At 39.2% G+C, this 18,891-nt stretch overlaps 1 protein-coding gene across 6 annotated transcripts in view; it reads left to right on the top strand.

The window, feature by feature from the left end:
- The window catches only part of AKAP6 (A-kinase anchoring protein 6), a 244,900-nt gene that overhangs the window by 92,970 nt on the left and 133,039 nt on the right, over window positions 1-18,891 (top strand). For all 6 annotated transcript variants that reach the window (XM_083505275.1, XM_083505274.1, XM_083505273.1 and 3 more), the window contains 2 exons: window positions 401-497; window positions 2,190-2,353. In XM_083505275.1, coding sequence (XP_083361401.1) covers window positions 401-497; window positions 2,190-2,353 — 261 coding nt within the window. The remainder of the gene's footprint in view (window positions 1-400; window positions 498-2,189; window positions 2,354-18,891) is intronic.

Raw genomic sequence — 18,891 nt, 5'->3', positions numbered from 1 at the left:
ATTTGAATTTATTTATTTATTTATTTATTTATTTATTTATTTATTTAGAAAAAAGAGCATTCATGAACTGATGGCTCCAGTTCAGTGTATTTTATAGGACACTGTTATTCCACATATTGCCTACAGGTTACATGTTTTCATAAAACTTAATGAATTTCTAGATTTGTCAGCTGTTTCAACACAGATGCACTTTGCTAATCTAATGGAAACATTTTGAGCTCCGTTCTGAAATATCAATAGCTTTCAGTATTGCAAATGTATGTGGCTGTTGGGTAAATGGCACTGCGGTTCTTGATAAAAATAGCAAGTAATTTAGTACGTATGCTTTAGAATGCCTCTCTACCATTTCAGTCTATATATAAATATATATACATATACATATATATAATTTCCCTTGCAGAGTTTTAAGCTGAATGTAGACAGCCACTGTGCTTTGAAGGAAGCTGTTGTAGAAGAAGGACGCCAACTTCTTGATCTTATAGTATCTCACAAATCAGGTAAATCCTTCTGAATTATTGCAAGTCTTTATGTCTCCAGACTATTAAAGAATAAAGAAGCATTGCTGTAAATTACTGCATATATTCACTTCCTTATGTATTATTAATATTTACATTATCAGTTTGACCTTCAAGATTTATAAATGTTTCATATACTGCATACAATGCTGTGATACTTACAAAATGAAATACTGCCAGCAAATAGTCTGTTCATTTTATTTTGGTCTCAATGCTCAGCTGAGTTTCAATTGAAATTACATCACTGAAAACTTCACGCTGACATATTCTTTGATGTAGGTGCTATGGAAATAACATTAAGATGATAAATTAGGATTTCATATCTATACACATATATATATTTTACATAGTCAGCATGAGTAATCGCATTGCTAAATGCTCCTTTGCCATTTAAGCTAATTCTTACTGCAATTTTAAAGTATTTATTAGGAAAGATTTTAAGATTAGGAATATTATTTCCTTTAGTTACGCTTGTCCTTTTCAGTAAAAGCCTTAAGTCAGAATGAATAATAACTTTTGTCATGTTTTTGGAACTTTGCATGACTAGTTTAATAGGATGGTTTAATAGGATGCCTAGAAATTTGAGACTTTATTTTGGTCTGGTTGGAAAAAGGTATCTCCCCCCAAGATGAAGTTGTCCTCTGGGTTTTAGTGTGATTATTATTTGAGTTTTTACATCTATTACTTCTCTACCTGCATACACTCTGTTAGAACATGAAACAGACTTTTCTCTCAAAACATTCATGCTATGTTAAGCCAGTTGGCTGATTTGCATAATTTCCTGAATGTATCAGTCTCAAAAAACCAGCCTGATAGGTCATTGCATATCTGTTAAATATGGTTGTGGTTTTGTTTTTTTTTTAAAAAAAAAAAGAGTGAAAAGAAAATGAGGGCAATAGCTAATATATATTTGGAACAGCATTTTGTTCAGTGAACAGGGCTGAAGTATGAATTTCTCGCTTGTTTCTTCAACATAAAAGGTAAAGGTAAAGGACCCCTAACAGTTAAGTCCAGTCATGAACGACTCTGGGGTTGCTGCGCTCATCTCGCTTTACAGGCCGAGGGAGCCAGCGTTTGTCCGCAGACAGTTTTTCTGGGTCATGTGACCAGCATGACTAAGCCGCTTCTGGCGAAACCAGAGCAGCGCATGGAAATGCGGAAATGCCGTTTACCTTCCTGCCGGAGCAGTACCTCTTTATCTACTTGCACTTTGATGTGCTTTCAAACTGCTAGGTGGGCAGGAGAAGGGACTGAGCAACAGGAGCTCACCCCATTGCAGGGATTCAAACCGCCGACCTTCCGATCGGCAAGCCCAAGGCTCAGTGGTTTACACCACAGTGCCACCTACGTCCCTTCTTCAACATATATTGCTTTATTTTTCTGTTTTCAGTCAGAACTTATAGCAGATCACGTTTTGCCACATGTGTCACATTTTGGTCCTATCCAGTCATTTGCAATATCAATAGGTTAGAATTCCAGCTCAGATTTCTCAGTAAAGTGTGATGAAATAGTTAAGGTCAAGGGGATTTCATCCCCCCCTCAACACCTTGTTCTTTTTGTACCCCTGGGAAATTCTTTGCTGCCTTTAGTATAAATAATGTTATTAAAAGATGAAGTCGAATGCATGACTTAATTTGTTTCCCTCTCATTTTATTTATTTTTTTCTGCGAGAAGGACTGAAGGACATGCTGCAGATGATTGCGAGTCAGTGGAAGGAACTACAGAGGCAAATCAAACGACAACACAGCTGGATTCTGAGGGCTCTGGGTATCATCAAAGCAGAGATACTTGCTACTGATGTGTCTGCAGAGGATGAGGAAGGGACTGAGAGCCCCAAGGTAAAGTGGCTTGAAGTTTGTCTTATTTCCTCTTATTTCCTCCTCCTTTTGAACTAGGCACCACTGAAGTTTCCTTTCCACCCTAAGGCTTTTCATTTCTACTGGGTAAATTTTTCTATAAACAAAATAAAATGTCTTACTCTGAAACAATACCAGAAAGGAAAAAAGACAGAAAGAATCCCCAGACTGAAACTTTTTAAAAATTCCGGAAAGAATTATTTTGCTCTGCACACAGAAGTCTGCAAGGGGGACAGGAAAAAAGGATGTAAAATATTTAGTAAACAAAACATAAACTATCTTTAACATGAATAATCAGAATGGTTTTAAATTGTTTTGTTGCAACTATAAATCACTATAATCAGTGCAATCACTCAGCTCTGACATCCATTAGCCGCTTGGTTACAGCAAATTAACAAAGAAGAGAGAAAGTGATTCATTATCTCATTCCTGTTAATGACTATCAGATGCATTGCCTAATTAGGGGATGGCCATTGTAGTGGGGAGAAGGTCATATGCTTTGCCACAAATCTTTTTTGCTTGGAGTTAAAGCCTTCCATAATGGTGCATGTGTTGAATACGTCAAGCACTTTGCAAATAAAGTATTGATATCCATATCTATTTGCTGAGGACTTTATTTGGAGCAATGAAAGCTGCTTCTCCCTTAGCAGTGTGCTAATGAAGGAAAGCAGAGCCTTGCTGCGAAGTGAATAATCTTGCTGTGGAGAGAAAACATTTTTGTACTCTTAAAACACACACACACACACAATATACACTTCGGGTTAACCATCCAAAATGGTGAAAGTATTTCTGCAAAAGTGGCTGGATGGGGACTATTTTTGTTTTCTTTTAGAAAATAAAATACCATGCAAAATTTTGTAATTCATGAACAGTAGTGTCAATAGTTGACCATGACTGTCACTAGAGTTGCAAGTATGATGTCCACAGTAAGGTTACCAGATTTTTTTTCAATGAATCCGGGGACACTTTTCAACTTCAATGGACTTTGTATGGGGACTGTAAATCCAGGGACTGTCCCCGGGAAACGGTGACGTCTGGTAACCTTAGTCTATAGGCATCTTGTTTCTATCAGAGGCATGTTACAGTGCCCACCAGGGACCCTGCTCTCTTACAAGACAGATTGCATACCAAGCCACCTCTCTGTTGCTTTGATACGCTCTGATGCAGGGCCCAGCTCCTCATTACCTAGTTGTCATAGAATGCACCCTCTCCCTTTCCTTCCGATTGGACAGACTCCACCAACAGGTGCTTAGGTTGGTAGGAAGAGAAGGAGAAGATAAAACAAGCAAAGCTGTCCAGCCCATATGTCCAGATGACAAAGAAAACTTAACAAACTCATATTTCAATCAGACAGACCACATATTAAAAAATTTTGCTGTACCTTTACCCAAGCGTTGGAGGATGGGGACTCCCAAATTTAAACAGCTACTGCGACACACCTCAACTCAGCAACATGACATACCAAACGTCTGGAAATAAGGCAACTCAATGGAAAACTTGGAAATAGATGGTTATATATAAAAGTAACACCTTTAAAAAAATCCACTCTTTACATTGGCTTACAAATCCATTCACACAACTTTCAAGATTTGAACAAATGGGCAAAGGTTCTGGTCCAAGGCCTCTGTCTCATTATTTTCAGAATAATTTTCAGAATTTATTTTCAAAAATAAATATAGAGCCTATAATATAGATATGTGGAAAGAAAAGCAATGCTATTATTTGAAAGATATTTACAAAGATGGACCACTTACCATTAATGGGATGCAAATTCAGTTGGGGAATGTTTGAATATCATGGCTATTAGGCTACCAATTAAGGTCCTTTAAAACAAATTCTGAGGTTAAAAACAAAGTCACAATACAATTAAGAAAATATGAAAAAAATAATAGTGGAAGAAAATATAATAACAAAAGGACTAAAATCAACTTCATCTAAATCTACTATAGGTGTACAATTTTGTCCTCAGCAAAATTTGAAAAGGTTGTGGGATCTGAATTGGGATTTAGAAAATGAAAAAGAGACATGGTAAGGTAAGGTAAGGTATAGGTAAAAGACCCCTGGACGGTTAAGTCCAGTCAAAGGCAACTATGGGGTTGCGGCGCTCATCTCGCTTTTCAGGCCGAGGGAGTTGGCGTTTGTCCACAGACAGCTTTCTGGGTCATGTGGCCAGCATGACTAAACTGCTACTGGCACACGGAGGACAGTGATGGAAGCCAGAGCACACAGAAGCGCCGTTTATCTTCCCGCTGTAGCAATACCTTTTTATCTACTTGCACTGGTGTGCTTTCGAACTGCGAGGTTGGCAGAAGCTGGGACAGAGCAATGGGAGCTCACCTCATCATGCAGATTCGAACCGTTGAGGCATGGAGCAGACTGTGGACAAAAACTACAGTCCATATAGGTAGCAAATTCATATTGGCAGGTAAAGTTAAAGGTAAATGACCCCTGGACAACAACCAGAGAAAGAGCCATTAAAATTGCATGGCAGGTACTTAACCCCTAGACACCTAGCGTATAGAAAACCAAACAGTTCTTCCATGTGTTGCAGAGGATGTTCCACTATAAGGACATATCAGCACATGTTGTGGAGGTGTCCAAAGAGAGAAAAGTTACGGGGAAATGTATTTGCAGAAATACTTTTGATTACAAGGCAGACAGTCCCCGTGACCCCAGGACGGCTCTACTTAACATGTATAGTCACAATATGTTGCAAATTAGAAACAAAGAACTCATAACCATCTATTAACCACTGCAAGAACAATTATTACTAGGACATGGAAATCATTACAATTATTAACTATGGAGGAATGGTAGAATGCAACTGGGCAAACAACATTATGGGGAAAACTGAAACAAAAATTAAAAGTAGTAAGAGGTCAAAAGAAACACAACTATTTTAATGCAGTCTGGTGTGGCTTTATTGGCTATACAAATAATGAGGCATATGGCAGAACACTACTCTTTGTTTACAGCACTGCGTTCCTATAAATTCCTATAACTTCTATGGTCACCAATCTAAGCAACCTGTAATAACTGTAATAATTTTAGTATATATACTTCAACTCAACTTTGCTATTCAGAAACGTTTATCTGACTGCTTATTTTTTATTTTATGTAATTGTGCATGTCATATGCTCTAATGTACACAAAGCAACCTCTCATGTAAAGATGAAAATGAATAAAAAGTATATTCCAAAAATAAGCAAACAAAGCTCTTGATACACAAATGAAGGAAAGTCAGGCCCTTGCAGTGGGAAAATCCCATGCCAGGTTTATAGGTCTGGCCAACAGTAGACCACTGCCTTGTAGTAGACCACTGACTGGTCATGCCCTGCCCACAAGTTGGTCCTTGTCAAGCTGTCACTTCCCTTAACTGAATGGGGATTTCTTGTTTCATGAATGCCTGATATAAACCTGTTAGGCACAGTATCCTTAGCTGACTATAGAAGATAAATCATTCAGTGTTCTCTGGGGAAATGCATGCAGCTATGTGTATTAGTTAGTAGCTGTCTACAGACCCACCAAGTGTCCCTATTTTCCAGGGACGTCCCTGATTGAGAGAAGCCATCCTAGTTCCTGATTTGATCCCAGAATGCCCCACTTTTCCTTAGTATGTCCCTATTTTCATTGGAGAAATGTTGGAGGGTATGGGGTTATCCAACCCCTGAGCCATCTGAAGGCAATCCTGTATAGAGAAGTTTTTTTAAAAAAATGTTTAATGTTTTATTATGTTTTTATATATGTTGGAAGCTGCCCAGAGTGCTGGGGCAACCCAATAAGATGTGTGGGGTATAAATAGTAAAGTTATTATTATGGAATGGAACATCCCTATTTTCATTGGAATAATGTTGGAGGGTATGTGTCTGGTGTAAGGTGGCATTTATATGCCAATTGCTTAGTTGCTGTAGTGTCCAGAAAGCAAACCTGCTGTGGATTCAGATGAATAGTGAGGGAGAAGTCGCTGAAGTCTCAGCGGAACGTGACAAGCATTTTCTTCCTTGCTCGGATTATGTAAATGTCATCAATACATCTCAGGAAGTTCCAGAAAGATAGTAGATTCCGTTTGACTAGACATTTAAAACACTTGTTTCCAGAGTTAGCATATTCTTCCTCTATGCAGATTGCAATTTGTATCGCAAAGAAGTCGTTTCTTCAGCTCTTCTTGATTACTCTACAGAGTGACATGTATTATCCTTTATGGAGGGCATTCAACTTCTCACGTTCAGAGATGGGGGACCTTTTGCAACCCAAGGGCTGTGTTCCCTTCTGGGCAGCATTCCAGGGACTACTTGCCAGTGGTAAGATGGAACCAGAGCCAAAAAGTGGGCATAGCATTGAAATGTATATTTTACTTTTGTATACATAGCACTATCTTCCACCCAAGCAGGCAAAAGACATAATCAGAATTCAAGGACATGTTCCAGCTAGGCAAAAACACTCAAGGAGCTTGTGAAGCAGGACTGTTGGGGAGTGTGACCTAAGTACAGGTGTTGTAACTGGGGAGCAGGTGTGGTTTGTGGAGAGTCCCAAGGGTTAAATAGGACCTCATTTGGTCCTTAGGCCTAAGGTATCCCACCCCCTGTTCTAACCGCAAATATTTCACGACAATCTTGGTTGTTTAAAGCTGTGTTGAGAGAACGGTGACAATTTACATTGGTGGCTTAATTTTTTAAATTATTATTATTATTATTATTATTATTATTATTATTATTATTATTATTATTTGCTGTTTACACTGAATTTGAGTGCAGCCTTAGCTTTCTTTTTTCAAATTCACATTTTTATGCAAGCCTAACAATTTAGCAGTCGCCACACTCAGTTCTTTTGTTGTTGGTTGTAGTAGTGAGGAAAGCCTAAGAGCAGAGCAAGTTGTATGTACACATCTGTAAGAGTGAGGCAAGCCAGAATACGATACGCTTAATGCATGTTAATTATCCTTTAAACAGTTCTCCCTCAGTGTCCTCTTTCCATATGAATGCTACTACTATGTTAACTAGGCTCTAAAATATAACATAGACGCAAAGTCTGGGCAATGTTGAATCATAAATGAGGAGGAGGAAAGCAGATGCCAAATCAATTGGACTAGTCAATTTCAAAACACTTAGTTCTAGAAAGTAAAATTCACACACTATTACAGGAAGCAGGAAAACATTTTTATTTTTTTTTAAAGAGGTGAAGCTTCCATATGTCTGTGATGCTATGGTTGAAAAACCTTCAGTTTCTCAGGAACCTAAACAGGTTGCAGGTCATCTTCTGTGAGGAGAGGGAAAGTTGTTAGTTGGGTTGGGATTAAAACTTCACACAGGGCAGAGTGAACACTGGCGGCAGGTCCTAAAATGTTGGAAACAAAATGGGAAAAGGCAATGATTCAAGACTAAGAACGACTGACAAAGAGGAACCTGGAGGAAGAATGAGCAGTTTGAGTTAAGGATTAGGAAGGCAAGCGTTAATGTATTTCTTTAAAATATTTGCACATTGACCTTCATGCAAATCTACCCCACAAATTTTCACAACAAGAAATTAAAATAAAGCACAATTGCATAATGTAAATACTATCCCATGAGAAACATAATTAAAACAGAAGCACTTTCCAAATTCACCACATCCTGAAAACCAAATCGAATAGCAGAAAGGAGGTGTTAAAAATATAGCTTCTTTGTCCACCAGATCTAAGAATTAATTTCATTTAAAATCCCCACAGAATGGTGTTACATGCTGACAGGGTCTCACTCCTGTAAGCAACTATGCTGCAGCATTCTGCAATAGCTGAAGTTTCCAGGAGCATGTGCAAGGGAAATCCCATATAGAGTGCTTTGCAGTAGTCCAATCTTGCTGTTGCGTCTTTTTATCATGACCACAGCAGGGAGGGAGAATTAAACCTTCCTTCCCTACATGCCATGGTTCTGCTGAAAATTAGGCTCTCCTGCAACTGCTGTTAGTATTTATTTAAGACACAACAGGACATTATTTGTTTAGAGTTACATGTAGATCATCCCTTGGAGAAGGGACTCTGAAGAAACAGAGAAACCTTTCAGATATCATTGTACTGCAAATCCCATCAGCCCTACCAAACATGGCCAATAATCAGGGATGATGGGAATTGTAGCCCAACAACTTTTGGAGAGCCACATATTCCCCAGCCCTGGTCTAGACCATGTTAGCAGGATTCAGCCAGTTGTGACTTCTGCACAGTCACACATAGCAACCTAACAACCCCAAGTAAACAATGAGAGCCTACTAGCAGGGCTGTGAGCTAAATTGTCTGTATTGGTCTAGGGCTGCCATACACTACCAGGATTTCAAAGGTGGAATTGATATCCAGGGGATTTCCAAAAGGTGGTGCCTTGTCCTGGATCTTAGACAAGTCAAGCGAAAAATCGTGTTTTGGGGGCATTTTGTATTTTATTTTATTTTATTTTTTTGGTGGGGGGAAGCTCAAAAACTTTGAGAATGCCCTGGTTTTTACTTTTTGAAATGGCAGCCCTAATTGATCTGAATTAAGTAGCTAGTCTTTGTTAGGGTGTGAAACCTAAGACGCTGGCAAGTTAGCAATGTCATGTGACTTTAAGTAGTCAAGCTCGTTAAGTTGTTAACGAGTTGCTCAGTATATAAAGAGTGTTTGTTTTCTCTGCCTGTGGGGCGTGAAGCAAAAATGTCCGAAAGCTCCGGAGGTGTTTCTGTTATCTTTCTGCAATAAACCTGTCTTTGGAAAGACAGGCTTCCCTGTGTCGTTATTTCTTTGCTGCTGAGACTCTGAAGCTTGTGCTGCAATAAGAATCTCTGCACTGGACTTACTTAATGCTCTGCAAAGAGAGCTGTTGCTGGTGGCGCAGCGGAAGCGTTTACTGGACCAGTACACAAACTCTCTTAGGTTATGGATCCTTCTACATTTCTACAGCTGTATTGTGTGCAGAGAAAGTGAAAGCAACTTTTGGATGAGAGAAGACCAGCTTGGTCATAAATCCAGCTCTTAAAGGCTTCAGAGGAGGCTGGAGGCGTCTGAAAAGTGAGTAAGACAAATCCCAAGGGGAAAGAGAAGCAAGGGCACACGGAGTAGCAGCAGACCCCAAGAATGGCAGTGGAAAATTTCCAGGTTCCCTTTACAAAGTTGAACTCTGCTAATTACGTGCAGTGGTCTAAGAGGGCTCAAGTCTGGTTGGAAACCAAAGAAGTGTGGGCTGACTATGTCCAGAGGCGAAAGCCCTTTGTGGCTGTTGCAGCAGATGCCACAGCAGAGCAACAGGCTGCTGCACATGCTCAGAACAGGGAACATGATAAAATGGACACTAAAGCTAGATGCATGTTGATGGTATCGATAGACGATTCCCAATTACCTCATGTGGAAAATTTAAGGTCTGCATTTGAAATTTGGGAAGCTCTTAGGCGAATTCACCACAGAGCCACGCCCGGAGAGAAGGTGAACATTATACGTGCTTTGTATGAGTTGAAACTGAAGCCAGAGGATAGTGTGGTTGAACACACGTCACAGATGACTGAGTATTTCAACCAACTGTCATCTTTAGGTGTGAATTTTCCTGAAAATATTAAAGTTTATACTCTGCTTAGCAGCCTGCATGCAGGGTTTGAAAACTTAGTACTAACTTTACAAGTTTTGCCAGAGGACCAGCTGAATATGAATTATGTGACTGGTAGATTGTGTGAGCAAGAATATCAACATCATCGAAAACGTATTGATAATTTAAATACCCCAAGGGTTGGATGTTCAGATAATTCCCAGCGTGGGGAAACTAGCAGGCAGAGCTGTAAGGAAGCCTCACAAGTGTCTGCTATGGCCAGCAAGTCATGTTTTCGATGTGGCAGCAGGTTTCATTTGATAGCAAAGTGTCCAGAAAAGCAACAGGAATTTCAACAGTCCAAGGCCAGTTTCCGGAGCTACAGGGGAAGACGACGTGAGAACTACAAGAATCAACGATCCAGAGGGGGAGCAGGTGCTGATAAGGGACTATCTGCAATGGCAGCACAACAGAGTCCTAAAAGGAGCCAACAAACCTTGAAGTGGATAATTGACAGTGGAGCAAGTCACAGTTTAGTTCCAGCGACATCTAGGGGCCGCTTGATGAACTGCAAGACATTGCCAGTTGCAAAAACCGTGACTATAGCAGACAATAGTAAACGAGAAATGAACCTTAAAGGCACAATTTATGTTAACTGTTTGCAAACTAACCTTCCTGTTTTTGTTCTTCCAGGAATGAAGAATGGACTTTTGAGTGTGTCATGCCTGGTAAAAAATGGTTTTAAGGTTGAGTTTGAAAATGATGTGTGCACCATTTCGAAACAGGGGAAGGAGCTAGTTAAAATTCCCTGTGAGGATGGGCTTTTTGTTTTGGTTGAAGAGCAGTTAGCAGCAGGTAGATGTTCAACAGGTGAAGTGCAAGCTAAGTGTGTAAATAAGGCTCCTCATACAGGTTGTGCACATCTACTACACAGAAGGTTAGCTCATATATGCTTTAAGTATGTAAGCAAGATGCCAGATTTAGCTGAGGAGTGTAACATTAAACCCTGTCCAAATTTTCTGGATTGTTGTGCTTGTAAACATGCTAAGGTTAAGACATGTAACTATCCTAGATCTGATAGAGTAAGCAAGAAACCCTTTGAACTTGTGCACACAGACGTGTGTGGCCCTATGCCAGTCAAATCGCTTGGAGGTGCGAGATTTATGCAAATTTTGGTGGATGACTTTTCAAGGGCTAGTTGGGTTTTCTTTCTGAAAGAAAAATCACAAGCAGCTTCCATCCTGATGGATTGGATTGAAGAAGTCGAATGTAAATTTGACACCAGGGTACGTAAAATACAATCAGATCGTGGTGGGGAATATGTGAACCACACGCTGGAGACGTGGTTAAAAAGGAAAGGTATAGTTCATAGACTTACCAATCCCTATTCACCACAGGAGAATGCAGTTGCCGAAAGAAAATTTCGAACATTACAGGAAGCCATTGCTGCTTTGCTGTTTGATTCTGGACTTCCACAGCGTTTTTGGGCTGAGGCTGCACTGTATGCGAATTATACTTTTAACAGAGTGTACAATAGCACAGTAGGCAACACTCCTTACTTCATGCTATTTGGGAAAAAACCAAAAATTGATCATCTAAGAGTTTTTGGATGTCGTGCTTATGTGCTGGTGCCTAGGGCACAACGTAGGAAAGGCGATCCTAGGTCTAAAGAAATGTTTTTCTGTGGTTATCAAGCAAACACAAAAGGTTGGAGATTTGTGAATGTAGAAGGCAATCAAACGAAAATCACAATCAGCAGAAGTGCGGAATTTTGTGAACAGGATGGTTGGAATAAAATTCATGGAAATTCTGACATACTATTTGATGTGGTGAACAGTAACAATGAAACTCAGGCCCCAGGGCAGGTATTAGTTCCAGAACAGGCTGAGGAATTTGAGTCTGAGGACAAGGGTGAGAAATCGCCTAGTTCACCCAAGTCTGTAAAGTCAGAATCCTCTAGCTCTAAAAGTTCACCTGTACAGCAAGAGAGACGTGTAAAGTCAGAATCAGAAAGTTCTTCAACTACTAGTGACAAACAGGTGACGACTAGTGATTCTGGGTCAGAGGGGGAAACTGAAGGAACATCGCAGGAACTGTTAAGGCGTTCTCAGCGTACCAACAAAGGTAAACCTCCTGAAAGGTACCAAGCTATTAGTGTTTGGGCTGGTTTGGCAAATTGTGAACCTGAAAGTTTTGAGGAGGTTGAGCAATTACCCCAGGAGGAGGCCAGTAGGTGGCGTGAGGCCATGCAAAAGGAGTTGAATTCTATGAAAGAACTGGGTGTGTTTTCCATCACCAAACTGCCAGAAGGTACCAAGGCAGTAAGTTGTAGGTGGGTGTACAGGATAAAGACAACAGCGATGGGGAAACCAGAGTACAAAGCAAGGCTTGTAGCTCGAGGTTTTACGCAAAGAAAGGGGTTACATTATTCCAAAGTCTATGCACCCACTTCAAGGAGTGAAACCCTACGGGCACTATTAGCAGTTGCTGCTCAGAAAGGGTTCAAAGTGAATCAATTTGATGTCTCTACAGCTTATCTTCATTCAGACTTGGCTGAAGAGCTCTATATGGAGCTACCGCCAGGATTGAAAGTTGGTAAATCAAATCAGGTATGGAAACTACACAAATCTATTTATGGACTCAAGCAATCTGCTCATAACTGGAATGAGTGTTTGAATGACGTTTTGGTAGGCATTGGTTTTAGCAGGAGCAAGGCTGACAATTGCTTATATTTCAGGAGTTCAGGAGATGCTCAAGAATCTTTGCTTGTTTATGTAGATGACCTGATTTATACTTCAAAGACACAAGAACAAGTAAAAAAACTAGCCAAAGAGTTAAGTAAACACTTCAAAGTTAAGAGTCTTGGTGATGTGAAGGTCTATCTTGGTGTTCAGATAGATAGGACCAAAAATGGCAGTTTTCTACTGAATCAAAAAGGCAAGATATTGCAAATGTTGAAAAAGTTTAACATGACGGAGTGTGCAGGTGTTAGAACACCAATGGAAATGGGTTTTGTAAAAGACAATGAGTTCAAGGATAGTGCTGAATTCAAGCGTGCTGAAATCTTTCAGTCAGCACTGGGAAGCTTACTTCATCTTTCGCAATGGAGTAGACCAGATATTGCTTACGCTGTTAACTTACTCAGCAGAGAAGCTTCAAAACCTAGTGTAAATGCATGGAAAGGAATTCAAAGAGTGTTAAGATATTTACAATACACCAAAGATTTTTGCCTTGAATTATCTTCGGAAGGACAAGCACAGATTACTTGTTGGGCAGATAGTGATTGGGCAAATTTAAAGGATAGAAAATCAGTGTCTGGCTGTGTAATAAAATTTGGTAACTCTCTGATTGGGTGGAGATCCAAGAAACAGAACCTAATTGCTTTGTCGTCAACAGAAGCTGAGTTCTGTGCCTTATCTGAGTTATGTAGAGATCTAGAATTTTACAAATGCTTGGCACAAGAGATGTATGAAAAGGCCATCACTCCAATCACTGTATGGGGTGATAATCAACCGTGTCTTAAGTTAGCACAAAATGGGCAGTTTAAAGGTCGTACAAAACATTTGGATATCCGCTTTCAAAATGTTTGTCAAACGGTAAAAGCAGGAATTGTTAAATTAAATTACTGTCCCAGTCATCCAAATCAAGCTGATGGTTTTACAAAACCACTTGGGTTTCAGCGACATGAAAACTTTTGTGAAGAAATGGGTCTGAAGTAATTTTGTTTTTGTATTGCCAGCGAGAGGGGGTGTTAGGGTGTGAAACCTAAGACGCTGGCAAGTTAGCAATGTCATGTGACTTTAAGTAGTCAAGCTCGTTAAGTTGTTAACGAGTTGCTCAGTATATAAAGAGTGTTTGTTTTCTCTGCCTGTGGGGCGTGAAGCAAAAATGTCCGAAAGCTCCGGAGGTGTTTCTGTTATCTTTCTGCAATAAACCTGTCTTTGGAAAGACAGGCTTCCCTGTGTCGTTATTTCTTTGCTGCTGAGACTCTGAAGCTTGTGCTGCAATAAGAATCTCTGCACTGGACTTACTTAATGCTCTGCAAAGAGAGCTGTTGCTGGTGGCGCAGCGGAAGCGTTTACTGGACCAGTACACAAACTCTCTTAGTCTTTTCATTGTAGAATTTTACTCTGCTAGTTATGAAACTTCGACAAAAGGTATGAAACTTAGACAAAAGGGTGATTCCATATGTAATTCCCTTCCCTTACTTAATTTAGGAATTCCATAGGTATAATCTCCCTAATTTAATGCAATTCTTCTTTATTTCAGTTTATCGTTGTACCTGAGTCATGACCTTTAAATTGATAATGCCCACAAAAGTGTTTCAAAAATATTAATTCTCTCCCTTTTTGGGAGGTTGAGAAAGTGATCAAAATAAAAAAGACAATAAAAAAATAAGACTGACTTCAGAAACTGTATAAAACCTGTGAAGCATAATAGAAAATCTAAGGAATATATCTAGGGGGTATTTTTCTTTTTCTTTTTTACCTTGTTGAGAGACAGCAGAAGAGAGCTGATTTTACAAACCTCCAAAGAAACCAGAAATAGGAAGGATTTCAAAGTCTCTAGGAAACCTTCCCCCTAGGACTTTTTAAAAGTGTTTTCCACACTACCATGGGGGACTTTTTTATAAGCATACAGGGAGGGCGGAAAACGGCAGTTTTAGAACTATATCGTAAGCATTCACATTCAGGAACTCAGACTTTGCATATGCTATTATGCCTTTTATTATGTGACAGGTGTTTTTGCTTTTTCACAACTAGAAATACAGTTTAGGAAGTACTCAATGTGGAAAATAGGAATTCTTCCAACCATGTTTAATAGTTAAGCAATAGCAATGCATCCTTGTCCTTGACCTTTAAATATGAATGTAGACATTGGACTGGGGTGCTAGTTTATGGCTACAAAAGTAGTACAGTGGTACCTCGGGTTACAGACACTTCAGGTTACAGACGCTTCAGGTTACAGACTCCACTAACCCAGAAATAGTACCTCAGGTTAAGAACTTTACTTCAGGATGAGAACAGAAATCATTCTCTGGCAGCGCGGCGGCAGCGGGAGGCACCATTAGCTAAAGTGGTGCTTCAGGTTAAGAACAGTTTCAGGTTAAGAATGGACCTCTGGAACTAATTAAGTACTTAACTCAAAGTACCACTGTATCAAGGTTTACTGAAACTGTTCTTTGAATAAACCCCAGTTACTAACACACACACACACACACACACACACACACACACAGAGAGAGAGAGAGAGAGAGAGAGAGAGAGAGAATAATGTTTAGTTCTCCTTGAAATTACACATGTTATTTATTATATTTTAATTTCTACTTATTGAATTTGTATACCACCCTTCATCCTCAGATCTCAGGGTTCACAACATAAAAATACAAGATAAACAATCCAAAATACATAATAAAAACAAAACAATAACTCCACTCCCCCATATTTACATTATTATGGGCCAGTCACTGTCTTTCAGCCTAAATTACTTCACAGGGTTCTTGTGGTGATAAAATTAGGGAAGCAGGAAAACCACGTCTACCGCCTTGAGTTCCTTGAAGGAAAGGTAGGATATAAATGTAAATAATAATAATAACTGAAGCAGGATCAGGGAAACCATGGTGCTGGACCCCAATCCCTTGGGTCCCAGCCAGGATGGACAACAATAAGGAATGGTGGAAGCTGTCGTCCAACAACATCTGAAGGGCCAGATGTATTCAGGCAATAGCTAGGATTAATTTTATTCTAGGTGTTTAATTTTGTTCCAAGGCAAAAGCTACTGAAAATCTCACATAAGAAAATTGGGGGCAAAGCTCCCATTGACACACCAATGAACTCTCATTCACGTACTAAATTTTATGATGAGGTGGGCTTGCACAGTCAAAAATCCACATGGGTTTGTTGCTAAATAAAATGGAAGGGTTTATATACTACGAGAGGGAGGTGAAAAACATAATTTGCACCATATAAAAAATTTCCTAATATGTTTACCTGAGAAGTCTAATTCACAGTACAGTAAAAGTAGGTCCAAAATACTAATCCCTATTCCTGACACAGAAAAGCAAAACTTGATTGGAAAGTCTGAGGAGGCAGTTGTGAAATGCCTGAGCAAGCCGAAAGGAAAAGAAAGGTTGAATGGTAGCTACAAATTGTAAGTCTATGGTTGGAAATTCTAATGCATCTTGATGGTTCGAGCCACCCTGCTTTTCCTGTAATGTTTAAGATTAGTATTATGATACTGAAAAAGTACAAGTGAATTGATTTGGGTCTTCAGATCAATACAGAGAAATGTCATATACGTGAGCAGATATGTTGCTTTTTCCTAAGTTCATTTAAAGGGCTTTTCAGCTCTAGGTTTCTAATCTCTAAAGATTCATGTTTTGAATCTCCTGTTGAAAGAAAGTTATCGCAGCAGTGGTTTGTAACTAAAGCTGCAATCCTGTACACACTTGGCCTGGGAGTAAGCGCCAGTGAACTCAGATGGGATTACTTCTGAGTAGACACGTATAGGGTTGCACGGTTAATTGTACAATTAAAGAAACAGATATAGCATTTCTCATAATAATCTTTCATCATACAGTAAAAGGGAACAGTGGCTTAAAATTCATTGTTATGTTTAATATAGCCATCATGGTTTACCAAGAGGTAAAAGGTAGGTAAAGGACCCCTGGATAAATAGCAATACCTATTCATCTACTTGCACTGGTGTGCTTTCAAACTGCTAGGTTGGCAGGAGCTGGGACAGAGCAACAGGAGCTCACCCCTTTACCAAGAACAAAAGCTATGAAAGATGGAAGTTTTCAAACTGCAATTCAGTTATAGCAGTGTGTGTGTGTGTGTGAGAGAGAGAGAGAGAGAGAGAGAGAGCGCAAAGAAAGAGCACAATTTTATATGACCTGTTTGTTGAGCAGCCATCCTGATTTATTTGCAGGGAAATTAGATCACATTGGCTTTTAATACGGATTCATTCTGATTTGCTTGCAGGGCAGGTTAGATCAGTGCATTTCCCCATTATCGCAAAAAGACCAATCTTTGAGGAAAGTGGACAAGGGTTGAACCCACAACCTTGAGATTAAGAGTCTCATGCTCTACTGACTGAGCTGGGTGCCTGGTGCTTGCTTTTGTACCTTTTTCAAAACAGGATCTATGCTGTCTATTGTTCAGGGTTTCAGATAAGCTGGAAAACAGTTTAATTATATGGGAGCTTCTAAAAAGTGGGGAGTGTGAATATTTTTGAAGTTCCTCACAGCATATACAAACTGAGAGCAATTCACTCACTGCATGGCTGAGGTACAGATAAATTTATAAAATCAACACCCAGCTTAGAGAATTACCAGTTTTGTTTTTTTTTTCAGAGAACCCTTGTGAGTTGGAGTGTAATTTTGCTGCTTGTCAGTGTCACAGTATAGAAAGTGATCTATGTCACTGTCAGTCAGCCTGTACACAAATTAAGCACCGCATCAACTCCTGACTAATTGCTGTCTAGTGTCAGCAAACTTTGTCCCACTCCCAACTCCACCCCTTATGTCAGGGGAATATGTGTTGCCATGGTAACTGCAATAGATAATTAGATAAAACCAGTATCAATATGTATGTACTTAATTAAAATATCAAATGAGGATTTCAGGGCGGTGTACCAGAAAATAATAGCAATAGTGAAAGTTATTATTATTTTTGTTCCACAGTTCAGTCTGTTAAGTTCAATAACCAGAAGGTTCTGGAAACCAGTTAGATCCTTTGGGAGGAAGGGTGGGGTATAAATTTGATAAATAAATAGAACATGTCACTGATTTGGTGAGCCCATGGACTCAGCTACATTGACAAAGAAAAAGTCCTTTTTTTGTATGTGTTGTATATGCATTATAACACTGTGTCACCAGAAGGCGCTGGGCTGAATCATTTCAAATTGTAGGCGTGGGTTCACATGACTGACTATTCATTTAAGGCTATTTCCCCCCCAGTTATCTAGTGGATGTCAAAGGGTCCCCCACCCCATTATTGTATGAAAGACCATTTAAGTGATGTGGGCTCCCACCTGCAGTCTGAAGTGACACAACTCCAACAGCAGTGAAAAGTAGATAGGCATTAGTTAAATATTAGGTTCCCAAGCTAACAGCGTGATCTTCTGCATGTCTACTCAGAAGTCATTCCCATTGAGCACAATAGGGTTTACTCCCTGGTAAATAGGTATGGGATTGCCACCTTAAAGGCCAAGTGAAGTTTGTAAATATGCCTGAATATTCCTTTCTGGGGCTCTTTTTCTCATCAGCTTAAGTATTTTGAATTTGTGTAATAGGTGGAATGAAAGCTTTGAAGTCTTTTGTACTCCCTCTCTCCTGAGCATCTTATTTTAAAACAGATTTATTTATTTTAAAACAGATCTATTTTCTCCCACGAATAAACTGGAGAGACAATTTTATCCATAGAAATTTACTTCTCTAATGGCTAGCTTCACCCTGGTCACAAATTTATGTGTCTCAATGGGCATTTTTAATCCATTTGTTCATTGTTGTGTTGTGGTTTTTCATGGCTGAGCCAATAACAAAGGGAAATGTTTTGTTCTGAGTAGGCACTGAGTTTTCCTTTTTTTTTTTTAAATGGTTCAGGAAATATCTCTTGAATCAATTCTGTTCCACACCAGTCACTGTGTCTTTATTCAATTAAAAAAAGGCATTAAAAAATATTAGCCTTAAAAACTCTTTACATGCATATTTATACAGCAGCCATCATGATTTTTGTTTTAAAAATTAGCTTTCTCTTACAAGCATACAGTGTCTGTCATATTATTGAAATAGTATGCTACTTCTGGAAATGAAAAACATTTCTTCATTCCATTGACTATGGTTCACTATTCACTGCTCTGTTGTCTCCTCCCCCCTACGAAAAGCATTTCATACTTTTATTGTATTTGTGTGTTAAATTAAGTGTTCATATCTGCAGAATAAACTAACACCTTATAAATATTACTGTGCTTAATTAGTAGTTCAGTATTTGAATTTTTGCT

This window comes from Podarcis liolepis, assembly GCF_965112155.1.
Source record: "Podarcis liolepis genome assembly, chromosome: 1".
In the NCBI taxonomy this organism is placed as follows: domain Eukaryota; kingdom Metazoa; phylum Chordata; class Lepidosauria; order Squamata; family Lacertidae; genus Podarcis; species Podarcis liolepis.
The sequence above is the reverse complement of the archived record's forward strand: the minus strand, read 5'-3'. Positions and strand labels throughout refer to the sequence as shown.